The following is a 14,768-nucleotide window of genomic DNA, read 5'->3' as shown; positions in this document are numbered from 1 at the left end:
AGCAGAATCCAAGTTCCTGTCTCTCTGAAAAGCACCTGCTTCTACCCTATGCCATGCCCCCCCAGGTAGATTGTCCTACTTCTGTGCAGGCCACCACCTGTCCTTGTCAGATTAATTTTTTAATGCTGAGTTATCCCATTATTTACAGTAAATTGTGTATATCATGACATCCCACCTCTAAATATTTTAGTAAACATCTCTATAAAATAACATTTTCCCTCATAGTCAAAATATTATCACATCTAACAAATCATCAATTAGCCCAATAAACCTAAGTGACTACTCAAATGTTGTATTTCCGTAAGCTTACATTCTCACATGATTTCTTAGACCTCATCATCGCTTTTTTAAATGACTGCTAACTTTCCTGGACTAACCTAAAATGATAAAATATGACAATGTTTTTTTTTTTTGTTTCAACCCAGAAACCTTCCTCAAAGACTAACATTCTGCCATCTTTTTCATGTCATCTGGTCCCCATTTTCTGGTAGTATTTTAGATTGTCTTACATTCCCGAATTTTCACTCTCTCCTGGACTCGACTTTTCTTTTGGTTACGTCCTGTTCATCATGTAAACATAATTCCACCGGACATGTCAACAGCCTAGGGGTCTAGGCACAAGGCAGGGAGGAGATCAGTGGTGGATGCTGAAGTTTCCTTCAGCCCGTGCTTTCAAACGCTAGCTCACCCTCCTCACAGCGTGTCTGTATCCCAGAGCCCTGAGCCCACTGCTTCACTTTCTGTAGAGAGTAGAAGGTGGAGGGAGCATCATGCTGTCAACCTTTGTAGCCTTTCATCAGTCCTCATTTTCAGCCCCAGTTTCCGTGATACTCTGTCCTTCCGAGGCTGGGGCTTCTTGCTGCTTCTGTGGGTGCGTCATTGTCTTCTCTTGTCAGTGGTCCTTGGGAAGATGCTGGATGCGTCACTTCTACTTCATCTGCTTCCTGACTTCTAGGGGTTTCTTGCTGTTTTCATCTACTTTTTTCTCCTTTCCTAGTCTCTCCTTTATTGTCATTTTTGGGGCATTTCAGGAATGAGAGGAGAAAAATGCAAGTGTTAAGTCTGCCAGGTTTAACCAGAAGCTCCTACAACCCATTTTCAACTCATTTCTCTTACACCAGCTTCTCAAAAGTGAAATAAGAAGATTGGAAAGAAATCAGGAACGAGAGAAGTCTGTAGCTAACCTGGAGTACTTGAAGAATGTCCTGCTACAGTTCATTTTCCTGAAACCAGGGAGTGAGAGAGAGCGGCTGCTTCCTGTTATAGACAGAATGTTGCAGCTCAGTCCTGAAGAAAAGGGGAAACTTGCTGCGATTGCTCAAGGTGGGTGAAGGAAAGTCTTACAGCTTTAGTTGTATAGCTTACATTAAATGTTGACCTCGTGGCTGAGAGTTTGTCTTTGTGTGTGTTTACAATCTTTTTTATGACACTATGACTTTAAATTGTAACTTTAAAATTTTGTTCATTTGGAAGATTTCTATCATAATGTGTAACTCGTGACTAGATTTGAAAAGCTGACTTTTTAACATTCTGAGGCAACTACAGTACATTTATATAATTTTAACATGCAGCAAAATACAATACAATGTTGAGTTTGATCTTCCAGTTCTTTGAAAATTGGATTTGTAATCCTAGCGTTGAATTCTGTCAAAGAGTGTGGGGTTTTTTTATATCATACTTTTTTAACATGTGTTGGCTTGTTCTCTCCTACTTTCCCCCTTTGCACCTCTTCCAACCCAAATAGTCTAGAGACAACAGAGTCATATGGCTTAATGCTTGGTCCAGCTCATATCCAGCAGTCTATTTTTCCAGACATCCGCAGCTATAAAGCTGTCCTATATTTGGAGCTTAGATTTTCATGTCAAATAGGTTTAATGCTGTGATTTCATAAACTCCTTTAAGTGATTCACATACAGCTGCTGTAGTTACCTGATTCAAACTGCATCTTAAGGATCATGGTTTCATTTTTGTTTTAGTTTTAAAACATTTTTAAGCATACAGAGAGAATACTGTAATGTCCCTTGTAGCTGTCACCCATCTAACAATTTTTCAACTCATAGTCTTTTTTTGGCAGGGGTAGAGATTTTAAAGCAAATTGCATGCATCATATGATTTCCACAGTAAATAATTCAGTATGTATTGGACTCCTCTTTCATCCACATCCAGCTCATGTTCGTTGTTCCTGGGTTATCACAAATGTCTTTTTACAGTATCCCAGATAGGACTCACACATTGCATTTGGTTTATGTTCCTTAAGCTTTGTTTTATTTTTGTTGTCTATAGCAATTCCATGTTCCTTTTTGTAATATGTCATTTATTAGTTAAAGAAACTGGTTGTTTGTACTATAGAAGTTATATTCTGGATCTGGCACTTCGACAACGTTTAACTTGTTCTAATATTGCCTATAAATAGGAAGTTAGATCTCTGATTAGATCCAGGTGCAATCGGGTGGGATGGGAGACAAAAATACCTTATAGGTAGTATTGTGTACTTTCTAAGACATCATAAGAATGTCTAGTTGTCTCACTTGTGATTAATTTACCTCATCATGTTGGTGTTCTTTAACATGATGCTCTATCCCCAATACTAACTAAACTGATAGATCTAGAGAGTGGTCCTCAAAGTTGAGGGGGTATCAGAATTATCTAGCGCAATTATTGAAACTCAAATTGCCAGACCCCACCCCAGTTCTGATTCAGTAGATTTAGGGTAGGACCCAAGAGTTTGCATTTTTAACAAGTTCCCAAGTGATGCTAATGCTATGGGGACCTGGTCTGGTGACCATACCTTGAGAACACCTGATCTAGAGAATTGATATGATTCACATTTAATTCTTTTTTTTTGCAGAAATACTTCATAAGTAGTGCTGATAGTTTCTTTGAACTAACACTACATCTTCCCAGTGATGATGGAGAAATGTTCTTGACACAGATAGTAATCTCAGTTCTGCTAATTGTAGGGTACATTACCTTAGCCACAATAACATTTTTGTCACAAGATCAAAAATAATACATTATGTACATTTTTAGTAATATAGTTATGCTAAATTGTAAACTTTTATATATTACTTTTTATTTGTTCTACTAAAGGTAAAACTATTTTTTTTATTATAAAATTAACCAAGACTTTATGGGTTTCGTTTTTCTTTTTTTCCTTTTTTATTGTGGTAACATTGGTTTATAACATTATATAAATTTCAGGTGTACATAGTTATTTATTTTGATTTCTGTGTAGATTACATTATGTTCACCACCCAAAGACTAATTACACTCCATTGCCACACACATGTGCCTAATCACACCTTTCCTCCTCCTCCTCTTTCCCCCTCTTCCCCTTGGGTAACTACCAATGCAATCTCTGTTTCTCTGTAATTGTCGTTGTTTTATCTTCTACCTGTGAGTGAGATCATATGGTACTTGACTTTCTCCCTCTAACTTATTTCACTTAGCATAATACTCTCAAGGTCCATCCATTTTGTCACAAATGGCTGGATTTCTTCATTTCTTAGGGCTGAGTAGTAGTCCATTGTGTATATATATCACATCTTTATCCATTTGTCCTTTGAACCTAGGTTGCTTCCAAGTCTTGACTATTGTGAATAATGCTGCAGTGAACATAGGGGTGCATGTATCTTTACACATTCGTGTTTTCATGTTCGTTGGATAAACACCAAGCAGTGGAATAGCTGGATCATATGGTAGATCTATTCTTAATTTTTTGAGGAATCTCCATACTGTTTTCCATAGTGGCTGCAGCAGTTTGCACTCTCACCAGCAGTATGTGAGGGTTCCCTCCTCTCCACAGCCTCTCCAACACTTGTTGTTTCCTGTCTTGTTAATTATGGCTCTTCTGACAGAAGTGAGGTGATATCTCATTGTAGTTTTGATTTGCGTTTCTCTGATAATTACTGATGTTGAACATCTTTTGATGTGCCTGTTGGTTGTCTGTGGCCAACAGAAAAGGATGATTAGGCACATGTGTGTGGTGATGGATTCTAGTCTTTGGGTAGTGAACATGATGTAATCTACACAGAAATCTTCTTGGGAGAAATCTCTGTTCAGGTCTTTTGCCCACTTTTCAATTGGGTTGTTAGTTTTTTTGTTGTTGAGATATATGAGTTCTTTGTATATTTTGGGTATTAACCCCTTATCAGATACATGGTTTGCAAATATCTTCTGCCAACTTTTAGGTTGTCTTTTCATCTTACTCATGGTTTCCTTTGCTGTGCAGAAGCTTTTTAGTTTGATGTAGTCCCATTTTTTAAATTTTTTCTCTTGCCTAGTCACACATGGTGCTTGAAAATATGCTGCTAAGACCAATGTTGAAGAGCATACTGCCTATGTTTTCTTCTAGAAGTTTAATGGTTTAAGGCCTTACATTCAAGTCTTTAATGCATTTTGAGTTAATTTGTGTGTATGGAGTGAGATAATGGTCTACTTTCACTCTTTGGCACGTGGCTGACCAGTTTTCCCAACACCATTTATTAAAGAGACTTTCCTTTCTCCATTGTATGTTCTTGGCTCCCTTGTTGAAAATTAACTATCCATAGAAGTGCTGGTTTATTTCTGGGCTCTCAATTCTATTCCATTGATCTGTGTGTCTGTGTCTGTGCCAGTACCATGCCGTTTTGGTTACTATAGCTTTGTAGTATATTTTGAAATCAGGGAGTGTGAAACCTCCAGCTTTGTTCTTTTTTCTCAGGATTCCTTTGGAAATTTGAGGTCTTTTGTTGTTCCATATAAATTTTAGGATTCTTTCTTGTATTTCTGTGGAAAATGTTGCAACTTTGATAGAGATTGTATTGAATATTTAGATTGCTTTAGGAAGTATGGACATTTTAACTATGTTAATTCTTCCAGTCCAAGAGCACAGAATATCTTTCCATTTGTTTCTTTCAACAATGTTTTATCATTTTTGGTATACAGATCTTTCACCTCTCTGGTTAAATTTATTTCTAGGTATTTTATTATTTTTGTTGCAATTATAAATGAGATTGTATTCTTAATTTCTCTTTCTGCTACTTCATTGTTAGTGTATAGAAACGCAACTGATTTTTGTATGTTGATTTTGTATCCTGTAACTTGACCATATTCATTTGTTATTTCTAAAAGTTTTTGGGTGATTATTTTGGGTTTTCTATCTGTAAAATCATGTCATCTGCAAGTAGTGACAGTTTCACTTCTTCCTTTCCAATTTGGATCCCTTTTGTTTCTTTTTCTTGCCTGATTGCTCCGGCTTGGACTTCCAATACTATGTTAAATAAGTGTAGTGAAAGTGGGCATCCTTGTCTGGTTCCTGTTCTTAGAGGGATAGCTTTTTTTTCTGCATTGAGAATGATATTAGCTGTGGGTTAGTCATATATGGCCTTTATTATGTGGAAGTATTTTCCTTCTGTACCCACTTTATTCCAAGTTTTTATCATGAATGGATTTTGGATCTTGTCAGATGCTTTCTCTGCATCTGTTGAGATGATCATGTGATTTTTGTTTGTCATTTTGTTAATGTGATGTATCACATTGATTTGTGGATGTTGAACCATCCCTGCATCCCTGCAATAAGTCCCACTTGATCATGGTGTATGATCTTTTTAATATATTGTTGTATTCGATTGGTAGTATTTTGTTGAGGATTTTTACATCAGTGTTCATCAGTGATATTGTCTTGTAATTTTCTTTTTTCGTGTTGTCTTGTCTGGTTTTGGTATCAGGGTAATGTTGGCTTCATAGAATGAGTTAGGAAGCTTCCCCTTCTCTTCAATTTTTTGGAAGAGTTTGAGAAGGTAGAAGGAAGAGTTTGGTAGAATTCACCAGGGAAGCCATCTGGTCCTGGACTTTTATTTTTGGATAAGTTTTTGATTACTGTTTCGATCTCCTTACTGGTGATTGAACTATTCAGATTCTCCATTTCTTCTTGATTCAGTTTTAGAATGTTGAATGGTTCAAGGAATTTATCCATTTCTTCTAGATTATCCAATTTGTTGGCTTATAGCTTTTCATAGTATTCTGTTGTAATCTTTTGTATTTCTGAGGTGTCTGTTGTAATTTCTCCACTTTCATTTCTGATTTTATTTATTTGAGCCTTCTCTCTTTTTGTCTTGGGTGAGTCTAGCTAAAGATTTGTCCATTTTATTTATCTTTTCAAAGAGCCAGCTCTTGGTTTCATTGATTTTTTTCTATTTTTTTTTTTTTTAGTCTCTATTTCATTTATTTCTGCTCTGATTTTTATTATTTCCTTCCTTCTATTGATTTTGGGCTTTGTTTCTTATTCTTTTTCCAGTTCCTCTAGGTGCACTGTTAGGTTGTTTATTTGGGATTTTTCTTGTTTGTTGAGGTAGGTCTGAATTGCTATAGACTCCCCTCTTAGAACTGCTTTTGCTGTATCCCATAGATTTTGGCATGTTGTATTTTCATTTTCATGTCTCCAAGTAATTTTTTATTTCTTCTTTAATTTCTTGATTGACCCAATCATTGTTCAGTAGCATTTTGTTTAATCTCTATGTATTTGTGACTTTTCTGATTTTCTTCCTGTAATTGATTTCTAGTTTCATACCCTTGTGGTCGGAAAAGATGCTTGGTGTTATTTCAGTCTTCTGAAATTTATTGAGACTTGTTTTGTGGCCTAATATGTGATTAGTCCTGAAGAATGTTCCATGTGCATTTGAAAAGAATGTGTATTCTGCAGTTTGGGGATGGAATGTTCTATGTATGTCTACTAAGTCCATCTGATCCAATGTGTCCTTTAAGGCCAGTGTTTCCTTATTGAGCTTCTGTTTGGATGATCTATCCATTGGTGTAAGTGGAGTGTTAAAGTCCCCTACTGTTATTGTGTTGCTGTCTATTTCTCCTCTTATGTCTGTTAATAATTGCTTTATATATTAGGTGCTCCTATGTTGGGTGCATAGATATTTACAAGTGTTATATTTTCTTGTTGGATTGTTCCCTTTATCATTATTTAGTGCACTTCTTTGTCTCTTGTTACAGTTTTTGTTTTAAAGTCTATTTTGTATGATAGAAGTATTGATACCCCAGCGTTCTTTTCATTGCCATTTGCATGGAGTATCATTTTCCATCCCCTCACTTTCAGTTTGTGAGTGTCTTTAGGTCTGAAGTGTGTGTGTTGTATGCAGCATATATATGCATCTTGGTTTTTTCATCCAGTTGACCACCCTATGCTTTTTGATTGGAACATTTAGTCCATTGACATTTAAAGTAGCTATTGATAAATATGTAATTATTGTCATTTTGTTACCTTTTTTCTGGGTGTTTTAGTAGTAGTTCTCTGTCCCTTTCTTCTTCTCTTGCTCTCTTTCCTTGTCATTTGGTGGCTTTTTTTAGTATTATGTTTGGGTTCCTTTCTCTTAATTATTTGTGTATTTATTATAAGTTTCTGATGTGTGATTACCATGAGGTGCATATGTAATAATCTATGTTTATAGCAATATATATTGAGTTTATGGTCTCTTTAGTTTGACCTCTTGCTAAAACCTCTGCTCTTTTGCTCCCCTCCTCCCATATTTTATGCTTTTGATATCATATCTAACCTGTTATTTTGTGTGTGTGTATCCATTACCTTCTTATCATGGAAATAGGTAGTTTTAGTACTTTTGACCTCCAATTATCTTCTTAGGTGGTTGATCTGCTACCTTTACTGTATTTTTGCCTTTACCAATGATTTTATTGCCTTTTTGTGTGTGTGTGATAATTTTCTGATTCCTATTGCTGGTCTTCTCTTTCCCACTTAAATAAGTCCCTTTAGCATTTCCTGTAAAACTTGGTTCTTGGCAATAAACTCCTTTAATTTTTGCTTATCTGGGAAACTCTTTATCTCTCCTTCCATTCTGAATTGTAACCTTGCCGGATAGAGTATTCTTGGTGTTAGGTTTTTTCCTTTCAGCACTTTAAATATGTTGTGCCTCTCCTTTCTAGCCTGTAATTTTTCTACTGAGAAGTCAGCTGATACCCTTATCAGGTTTCCTTTATATGTCATTTGTTGCCTTTCTCTTGCGGCTTTTAGGATTCTTTCTCCTCAATTTTGGACATTTTAATTATAATTTGTCTTGGTGTGGGCTTCTTTGGGCTTGTCTTATTTGGTGCTCTCTGTGCTTCCTGTACTTGGATGTTTGTTTCCTTCCTTAGGTTAGAAAGTTTTCAGCTGTTATTTCTTCAAATACATTCTCTACCCCTTTGTCTTTCTGTTCTCTTTCTGGGACACCTATAATACAAATGTTAGTGTGCTTGATACTGTCCCAGATTTCCCTTAGATTGTTCTCATTCTTGTTAATTCTTTTTTCACTTATCTGTTCAGCTTGGGTGATTTCCTCTAGTCTTGTCCAGCTCGCTAATCCATTCTTCTGTATAATCTACTCTGCTATTGCCTCTCTAGTGAATTTTTCATTTCAAGTATCGTATTCTTTATTTCTGATTGGTTGTTTTTTATATTTTCCAATTCTTGTTGATGTTCTCACTGTGTTCATCTAATCTTCTCCCAAGATCAATGAGCATCCTTACGACTTTTTGCTTGAACTCTTTGTCAGTTAGATTGTTTATTTCTGCTTCATTTAGTTCTTTTTCTGGTGTTTTGTGCTGTTCTCTTACTTGGAACATATTCCTTTGCCTCCTCATTTTGCTGCTTTCTCTGTGCTTATATCTGTGTATTAGGTGGTTCAGCTGTGTCTCCTGATCTTGGAGAAGTTGCTTTATGTAGAGTGTGCTTCCCTCTTGTCACCATTCCAAATGTTCCAGGAGTGACCCCTGTGTGGGCTCTGTGTGTCCTTCTGTGGCAACAGAGCTGCTCTTGCTGCAGCTGCACAGGAAGGCTAGTCTGTCTCCCTGGCCGGCTGGTTGTAATGCTCAGTTGCATGTGGCTGTTCTGGACCCTTCAGTCACTTTGTTGGGTTTGGGGAGCCCCAGCACAGTTGGCTATAAGGTCTAATAGCACACTCCTGCTACAGTTTTTCTGTTAAGTGAGTAGGCCCCCAGTATGGCTGGTTGCTGGGCTCAGGGGCTTACAATTGCTGTAGGCCTCTGGCCTACAAGGCTGTTGTCAGCTCTCTCATGATTGAGTGGGGCTGGCCCCAGACACAGGAGCACCCAATTGTTTCAGGCTTTGGAATGCAGGGCTGATCCCCTATGTGGCTGTTTGTGGAGCATAGGTCTTCCGCAGCTGACAAGCCTCACAGCCCACAGGTCAACACACATTTTCAACACAGTCCTGGCCCACGCACACATCCCGGGCCCCCTGAAGCAGAGCCAGTCACTCCTCTGCAGAGGCCCACCCACACTCTCCCCCAACTCCAGCACTCCTCATGCACACCCTGCCCCACAGAGGCAGAGCTACTTGCCTGCCTGCACAGGATTGAGGCACCCAGTCTCTGCAGGCCAAAAAATTGCCCAAGGGCTTTCTGTTGGGTGGGGCCAGTCCCTCGTGTGGGCTACCTGTCCTGGCTGAGCTGGATTAAATCAGCACTCTGTCGGGCAGACCCCTGGGCTAACAGGCCAGGGGAAGAACTCCACTGGCTTCTGCCAGCATCTATGTCAGCATGTCTGTACTAGGTCACAATAATGACTGCCGCTAATGTCTTAGTCCCTGGAAAGGTCTCACCTCTCACTGAGATGCACCCAGAGCCTACCTGTGAGTCTCTTTTCATCCAAGGACTGTGCACCTGTCTTTCTGGTGATCTTAGGTTGCTCTCTGAGACAAGTGAATTTTTGCATGGGCCATTTAAGAGTGGTTTTTTCCACTTATGTCCGATAGTTTTTCTGGCGGTATGCCCCGTTGTTGTTAGTAGCCAGCAAAGCCAGATATTATGAGATCCGTCTTAGTTGTGCTGAGTCAAGGACGCTTGTGGCAGCCACACTCCCCTGCTCAGGTCCCCCACTCCTCCAGGGGAGGCTGAATACCTTAGGATTGTTCCCGGCCAGCTGTGAAGCTCCATGGCTTGCAAAGGTGGCTTTTTTCTCTCAAGACAAGAATTTCTGCTTCTTTTGCCTAAGGCAGGACTGTCCTTTGTTGCAGAGCTTCTTTTTATCCAGTTTTCACTTCTCCATCAGGGGTAATTGTTCCAAAAATAGTTGTAACCTGGTTGTGTTGATTGGAGGAGGTGAGTTCAGAGTCTGCCTACACTGCCATCTTGACACCAACCTCTGTATTTTTAAATTAAAGCATAATTTTCAGTTGAGCAATGATATGATCTCCAAATATTTAGCATATCTAATAGTCCTCTTTTAAAATTCCAGCATGTTTTGGTTTTTGTTTGTTTGATTTTGTTTTTTTTAAGATTGGCCCTGAGCTAACATCTGCTGCCAGTCTTCTTATTTTTTTTCCTTCTTCTCCCCAAAGCCCCCTCAGTACATAGTTGTATATCCTAGTTGTAGGTCCTTCTGGTTGTGCTATGTGGGATGCCACCTCCGCATGGCTTGATGAGCAGTGCCATGTCTGCGCCCAGGATCCAAACCAGCAAAACCCTGGGCCACCGAAGCAGAGCATACGAACTTAACCACTTGGCCACAGGGCTGGTCCTCAGCATGTTTAACGTAATGTAGATGTTACCAACACTCAGGTGGCTCCTACAAACTGAAGGTCCATTGATTAAAAGATCTCAAAGAGACTAATGTAAGGGTCCCAGTAACACAGATGTCATTGATCATTCCACAGAGGATATATATAGATGTTCATTAGAAACCTAGAACTCTAAAACATGCTTTTGCTAAGTCCTATAATCGTGTAGAAAAACCCCACTTATTAAACGTAAACTAGTTTAACTTTTTTTTTTTTTTTTTTTTTTTGCTGAGGAAGAGTCTCCCTGACCTAATATCTCTTGCTACTCTTCTTTTTGCTTGAGGAAGGTTCGCCCTGAGCTAACATCTGTGCCAGTCTTCTTCTGTTTCGTATGTGGGTAGCCTCCACAGCATGGCCGCCAGTGAGGACTGTAGGTCTGTGCCCGGGAACCAAACCCAGGCTGCCAAAGTGGAGCATGCTGAACTTAACCACTAGGCTACAGGGCCAGCCCCCCTAGTTTACCTTTTAAAAGTTACTCACTTCTTGTCTCTTATCTGTGTAAGCAAACAAAAGAAAACATATAAAAACTAAATTAAAAATAGTTATTGTCTGGCCCCAGATAGAGGTAGGGCTTAAGAGAGAATGATTAAACTGGAAGACATGTCAGAAGGAATTACTCAGAGTTCAGCATGGAGAAACAAAAGAACGAAAAAACAAAAGAGTGGGTAGTAGACATAGAGGATAGAATGAAGACTTTTAACATATGTTTAATAATTACAGTTCCTTAAGGAGAGGAGAGAAAAGAATGAGATAGAGACAATATTTGAAGAGAATGGCTGAAAATTTTCCAGAACTCTGAAAGATGTCCATCCACAGCTTTGAAGATCTCAGTAAAATTTGAAGTAGGATAAATAGAAGGAAGTGTCTTTTATTCACACCTGATAACACGGGTGTCTGGAAGGGTAGACACTAAATTCAATGATGTTTACTTCTGGGGAAAGCAGGAATGAGGGAAAGGACATGTAATGGAAAGAGGTGTTCACTTTTCTTTAAGGTTGTAAAACTTTCAAATCATATATATTGACATACAAATCATATCAAGAAGAAAACAGTAAAGGAGACCTTTTCTGAAATTTTCTTGGAAGCCCAGAATTTTTCTGGAGTTAAGACAGGATTTATTTGTGTTGATCATTAAAAAGGAAAAGAGAAACTGGAACACTCAGTATACAATGATACAACCACCTTGGAAAAGTTTGGCATTTTTTATGCAGTTAAACATCCTCACTGTAACAAAGAGAAATGAAAACCTATGTTCACCAAAAAAACTGCACGAATCTCGGTGGGATACTAAAAATCACTGAATTAGGCACTTGAGAAGGGTGAATTTTATGGGATGTGAATCACTTCTCAATAAATTTTTTTTTGATTAAAAACCTGTGCACAATTGTTTATAGCAGCTTTATTTTAAATTGCTAAAAACTAGCAATAACTCAGATATCCTTCACTGGCGAATGAATGAACAAACTGGAACAGCCACACAGTGGAATACGACTCAGCAATAAAAGGCATCAGCTGCTGGTGCCCACAGCACGTGGGTGACTCTCCCATGCATTGTGCTGAGTGGAAGACCAGCCTCGAAAGACTACGTAGATGTGATTCTGTTTATATGACTTGAAAAGGCAACACTATAAGGGCAAAAGCAGACGAGTGGTTGCAAAGGAGTGGGGAAGGGGCTGGCTTAGAAAGGATGTGAGAGAACTTTGAGGTGGTGGAAATGTGTCGTACCTTAGGTGGTACTACACCTGGAAAGGATGAATTTTACTCTAAGTAAATTATACCTCAATTAAACCTGATTTTTAAGTAATTAAACAGCTGTTTTTGGTTTATTTGGTCTAGTTTTGAGGTTTACCATAAATCTATTGGTTTTAGATTCTAAGTTAAGTTATGTAAAGGCTTCTGTTTTAAAAGAATGTAAAAAATTCCCCTTGTTGTCAAAAATCCTTAGTTGTGCTGGCGACTTTTATTTTGGAATTGTTTGATAGAGAAAGACAATTACTGAAAGTTCAAGAACGGATTCATAGCATCCAAGTATGGTGTGAGAAATTAACACTTCTTGTCTTTTTTAATTCCCCAAAGGTGAGGAAGAAAATGCTTCTCGTTCCTCTGGATGGGCCTCCTATCTGCATAGTTGGTCTGGACTTCGATAGACTGGTGGAAAAACATTATTTATTAACCAAATAGAATCCATTTGGCAAAAAAGCTTCACATATATTGCTCTCATTCCTTTGTCAAAAAATATGTGTGCATATATTCACATCTACATATATTTGTACAATATCTACGTCAGATATATTTTAAAGTCTCAGCGTGAAGTACAAGTACAACAGCCAGAGTGTTGGTCCCAGTCCCCGGCGCTGATCTGGGGCCTCCAAGCGTGCTGCCAGGGGGAGCGCCAGGGAGGACCCTCAGGACCCGCCTGTCTCTGGGCAGTACTGTGAATTTTGAAGTTAAACTAAATTTTGGTACCCTACCAAGTGGAATTTAGGCTTTTAAAATAATGTTAGAAGACTGTTTATTGCAGAGTCAAACTTGCAGATCGATTGTTATTAGTTATAAATTGTTAAAGAAAATTTGTTAATGAGACTATGAAGGAAAATGCTTTCTTGGTAATGTTGGCATGTTTATTAAGGGACTTTAAAGTAAATATGTTACAGTTGATTATGAGACTAAGTTAAAATACAATTTAGTTAGATATTTAAAATGAACTGTTCTTTTTTCCCTGAAGTATATTATCTCAAAACTCATTATGTTGTCAGAAGGCCTGGTACTGGCTGGCATTACACTGAGTATTGAATAGCTGGGACCCCACATTCCCTTGGGGTGCCTTCATGGTGTCTCCCCAGGCTCGTTATGGATCAACTACTTCTAAGCTATGAGTCTGTTTTGAGAATTCTCTCCATCTCCCCAAATAAGAATTTATCAAAACATCGACTATATTACTCAGCATTGTATCTAGGTGTGAAACTGGTGCTTCCGTGTTTGAGCAGATAATGTCGTTCCATACACTTTCCATCGGGGGGCATCTTAGAAAGATGCCTGAGAGACCAGAGCCACGTTCTCACAGTCCTTGTGAGTAAGTCTGGGGGTGATATTCCTTTGATGCCTCTGAGTATATTTTATTGACTAGATCAAAATTGTGTTCTTAAATCATAAATTTGAGAGTTCTATTTTTAATATTTCTTTGTTAAAAAAATGGCTGCACAGTATGTTCTATGAAGTTCTCTTAAGCCTTCTAATTTATACTCTCATTTGAAGTCTCAGCTGGTGAACTGACTTTGTACTTTGGTGACTCAGAACACGGTTTCCAATTTAACTGAAATTTGCTGCTGACATGTTGAGTTTGTTCTTTAAAGAATATCTCATTTATCTGTCTTTGCTCCTGTTTTAGAAGAACAGACCTAACTAGTGAATGTATTAATGGAAATGCATCTATTTCAGAGCTGACTTTAAAAGTTTAGTTTTTTTACTTTATAAACTGTGAAGATGAGTATGCCAGCAGCATACAGGCTACCTACAATAGTATTTAAATACATTTCGTTTTCTCTTTAAGTCCAAGCCTTTTTGAAGTCTGTACAAACTTGGTTTGAAATGTAATGTCTACCTATGAATGTAATAACAAAAATGCCTTTTTGCATGATAAAAAATTATTACTTTGATTACAAAAGGAATATTCTTTCATGGTTTCAGCAATGAGAGGAAATGTAATAATTATTTTAATATTTCTATTAAATTTGTTTAACTGTGTATTATATTTTTATGCATCATCTTTTTCTGTTAGACACTGTTTGGGGTTTTAAATTAGTTTATGACTTTGAATTGCAAATTCCTTTACTACTGTCTTTAGGCCTCCAGGATGTAGAATATCAGTTTCTTGAGAGAACATAGCTTGACTTTTGGTCTGTGATGGTATATAGACTGTGGTACCTGCCATGCCTGACCTCCACCTTCCAACTAAATCTGGAAACCACGCTCAGCCTTTCATTGGGCACCGCTCAAGTTCCAGCCTCCCCTGTGATGTAAGGCGTCTCTTGTATACCGTGAGCTTTACTTATGCTCCAAACCGTGTAAGGTGGAGAATTATATTCGTTTAAACAAATTTTGGCGGAAGTGTAACTGAACTGCTTACCAGCAAAGCCAAGACTTGCTAAAGGCATACAGTGCTTTGTGTTCTTTTTAAACTGCATGTTAGCTGATGATGTATCTGGAGATC

The 14,768-nt window shown here is 38.1% G+C and overlaps 1 protein-coding gene across 2 annotated transcripts in view; it reads left to right on the top strand.

Moving 5' to 3' along the window:
- Window positions 1–14,309, top strand: part of GCC2 (GRIP and coiled-coil domain containing 2) — a 53,751-nt gene extending 39,442 nt beyond the window's left edge. For both annotated transcript variants that reach the window (XR_011525875.1, XM_008542737.2), the window contains exons 22-23: window positions 1,122–1,323; window positions 12,635–14,309. Coding sequence is in view for 1 of the 2 variants with exons in the window: in XM_008542737.2 (XP_008540959.1) it covers window positions 1,122–1,323; window positions 12,635–12,705 (273 nt within the window). In the remaining variant the exon portion in view is untranslated. The remainder of the gene's footprint in view (window positions 1–1,121; window positions 1,324–12,634) is intronic.
- Window positions 14,310–14,768: the final 459 nt, after the last annotated feature.

This window comes from Equus przewalskii, chromosome 14 (assembly GCF_037783145.1).
Source record: "Equus przewalskii isolate Varuska chromosome 14, EquPr2, whole genome shotgun sequence".
NCBI classification, from domain to species: domain Eukaryota; kingdom Metazoa; phylum Chordata; class Mammalia; order Perissodactyla; family Equidae; genus Equus; species Equus przewalskii.
Note: the sequence above shows the minus strand (reverse complement) of the source record. Positions and strands in the feature narration are given on the sequence as shown.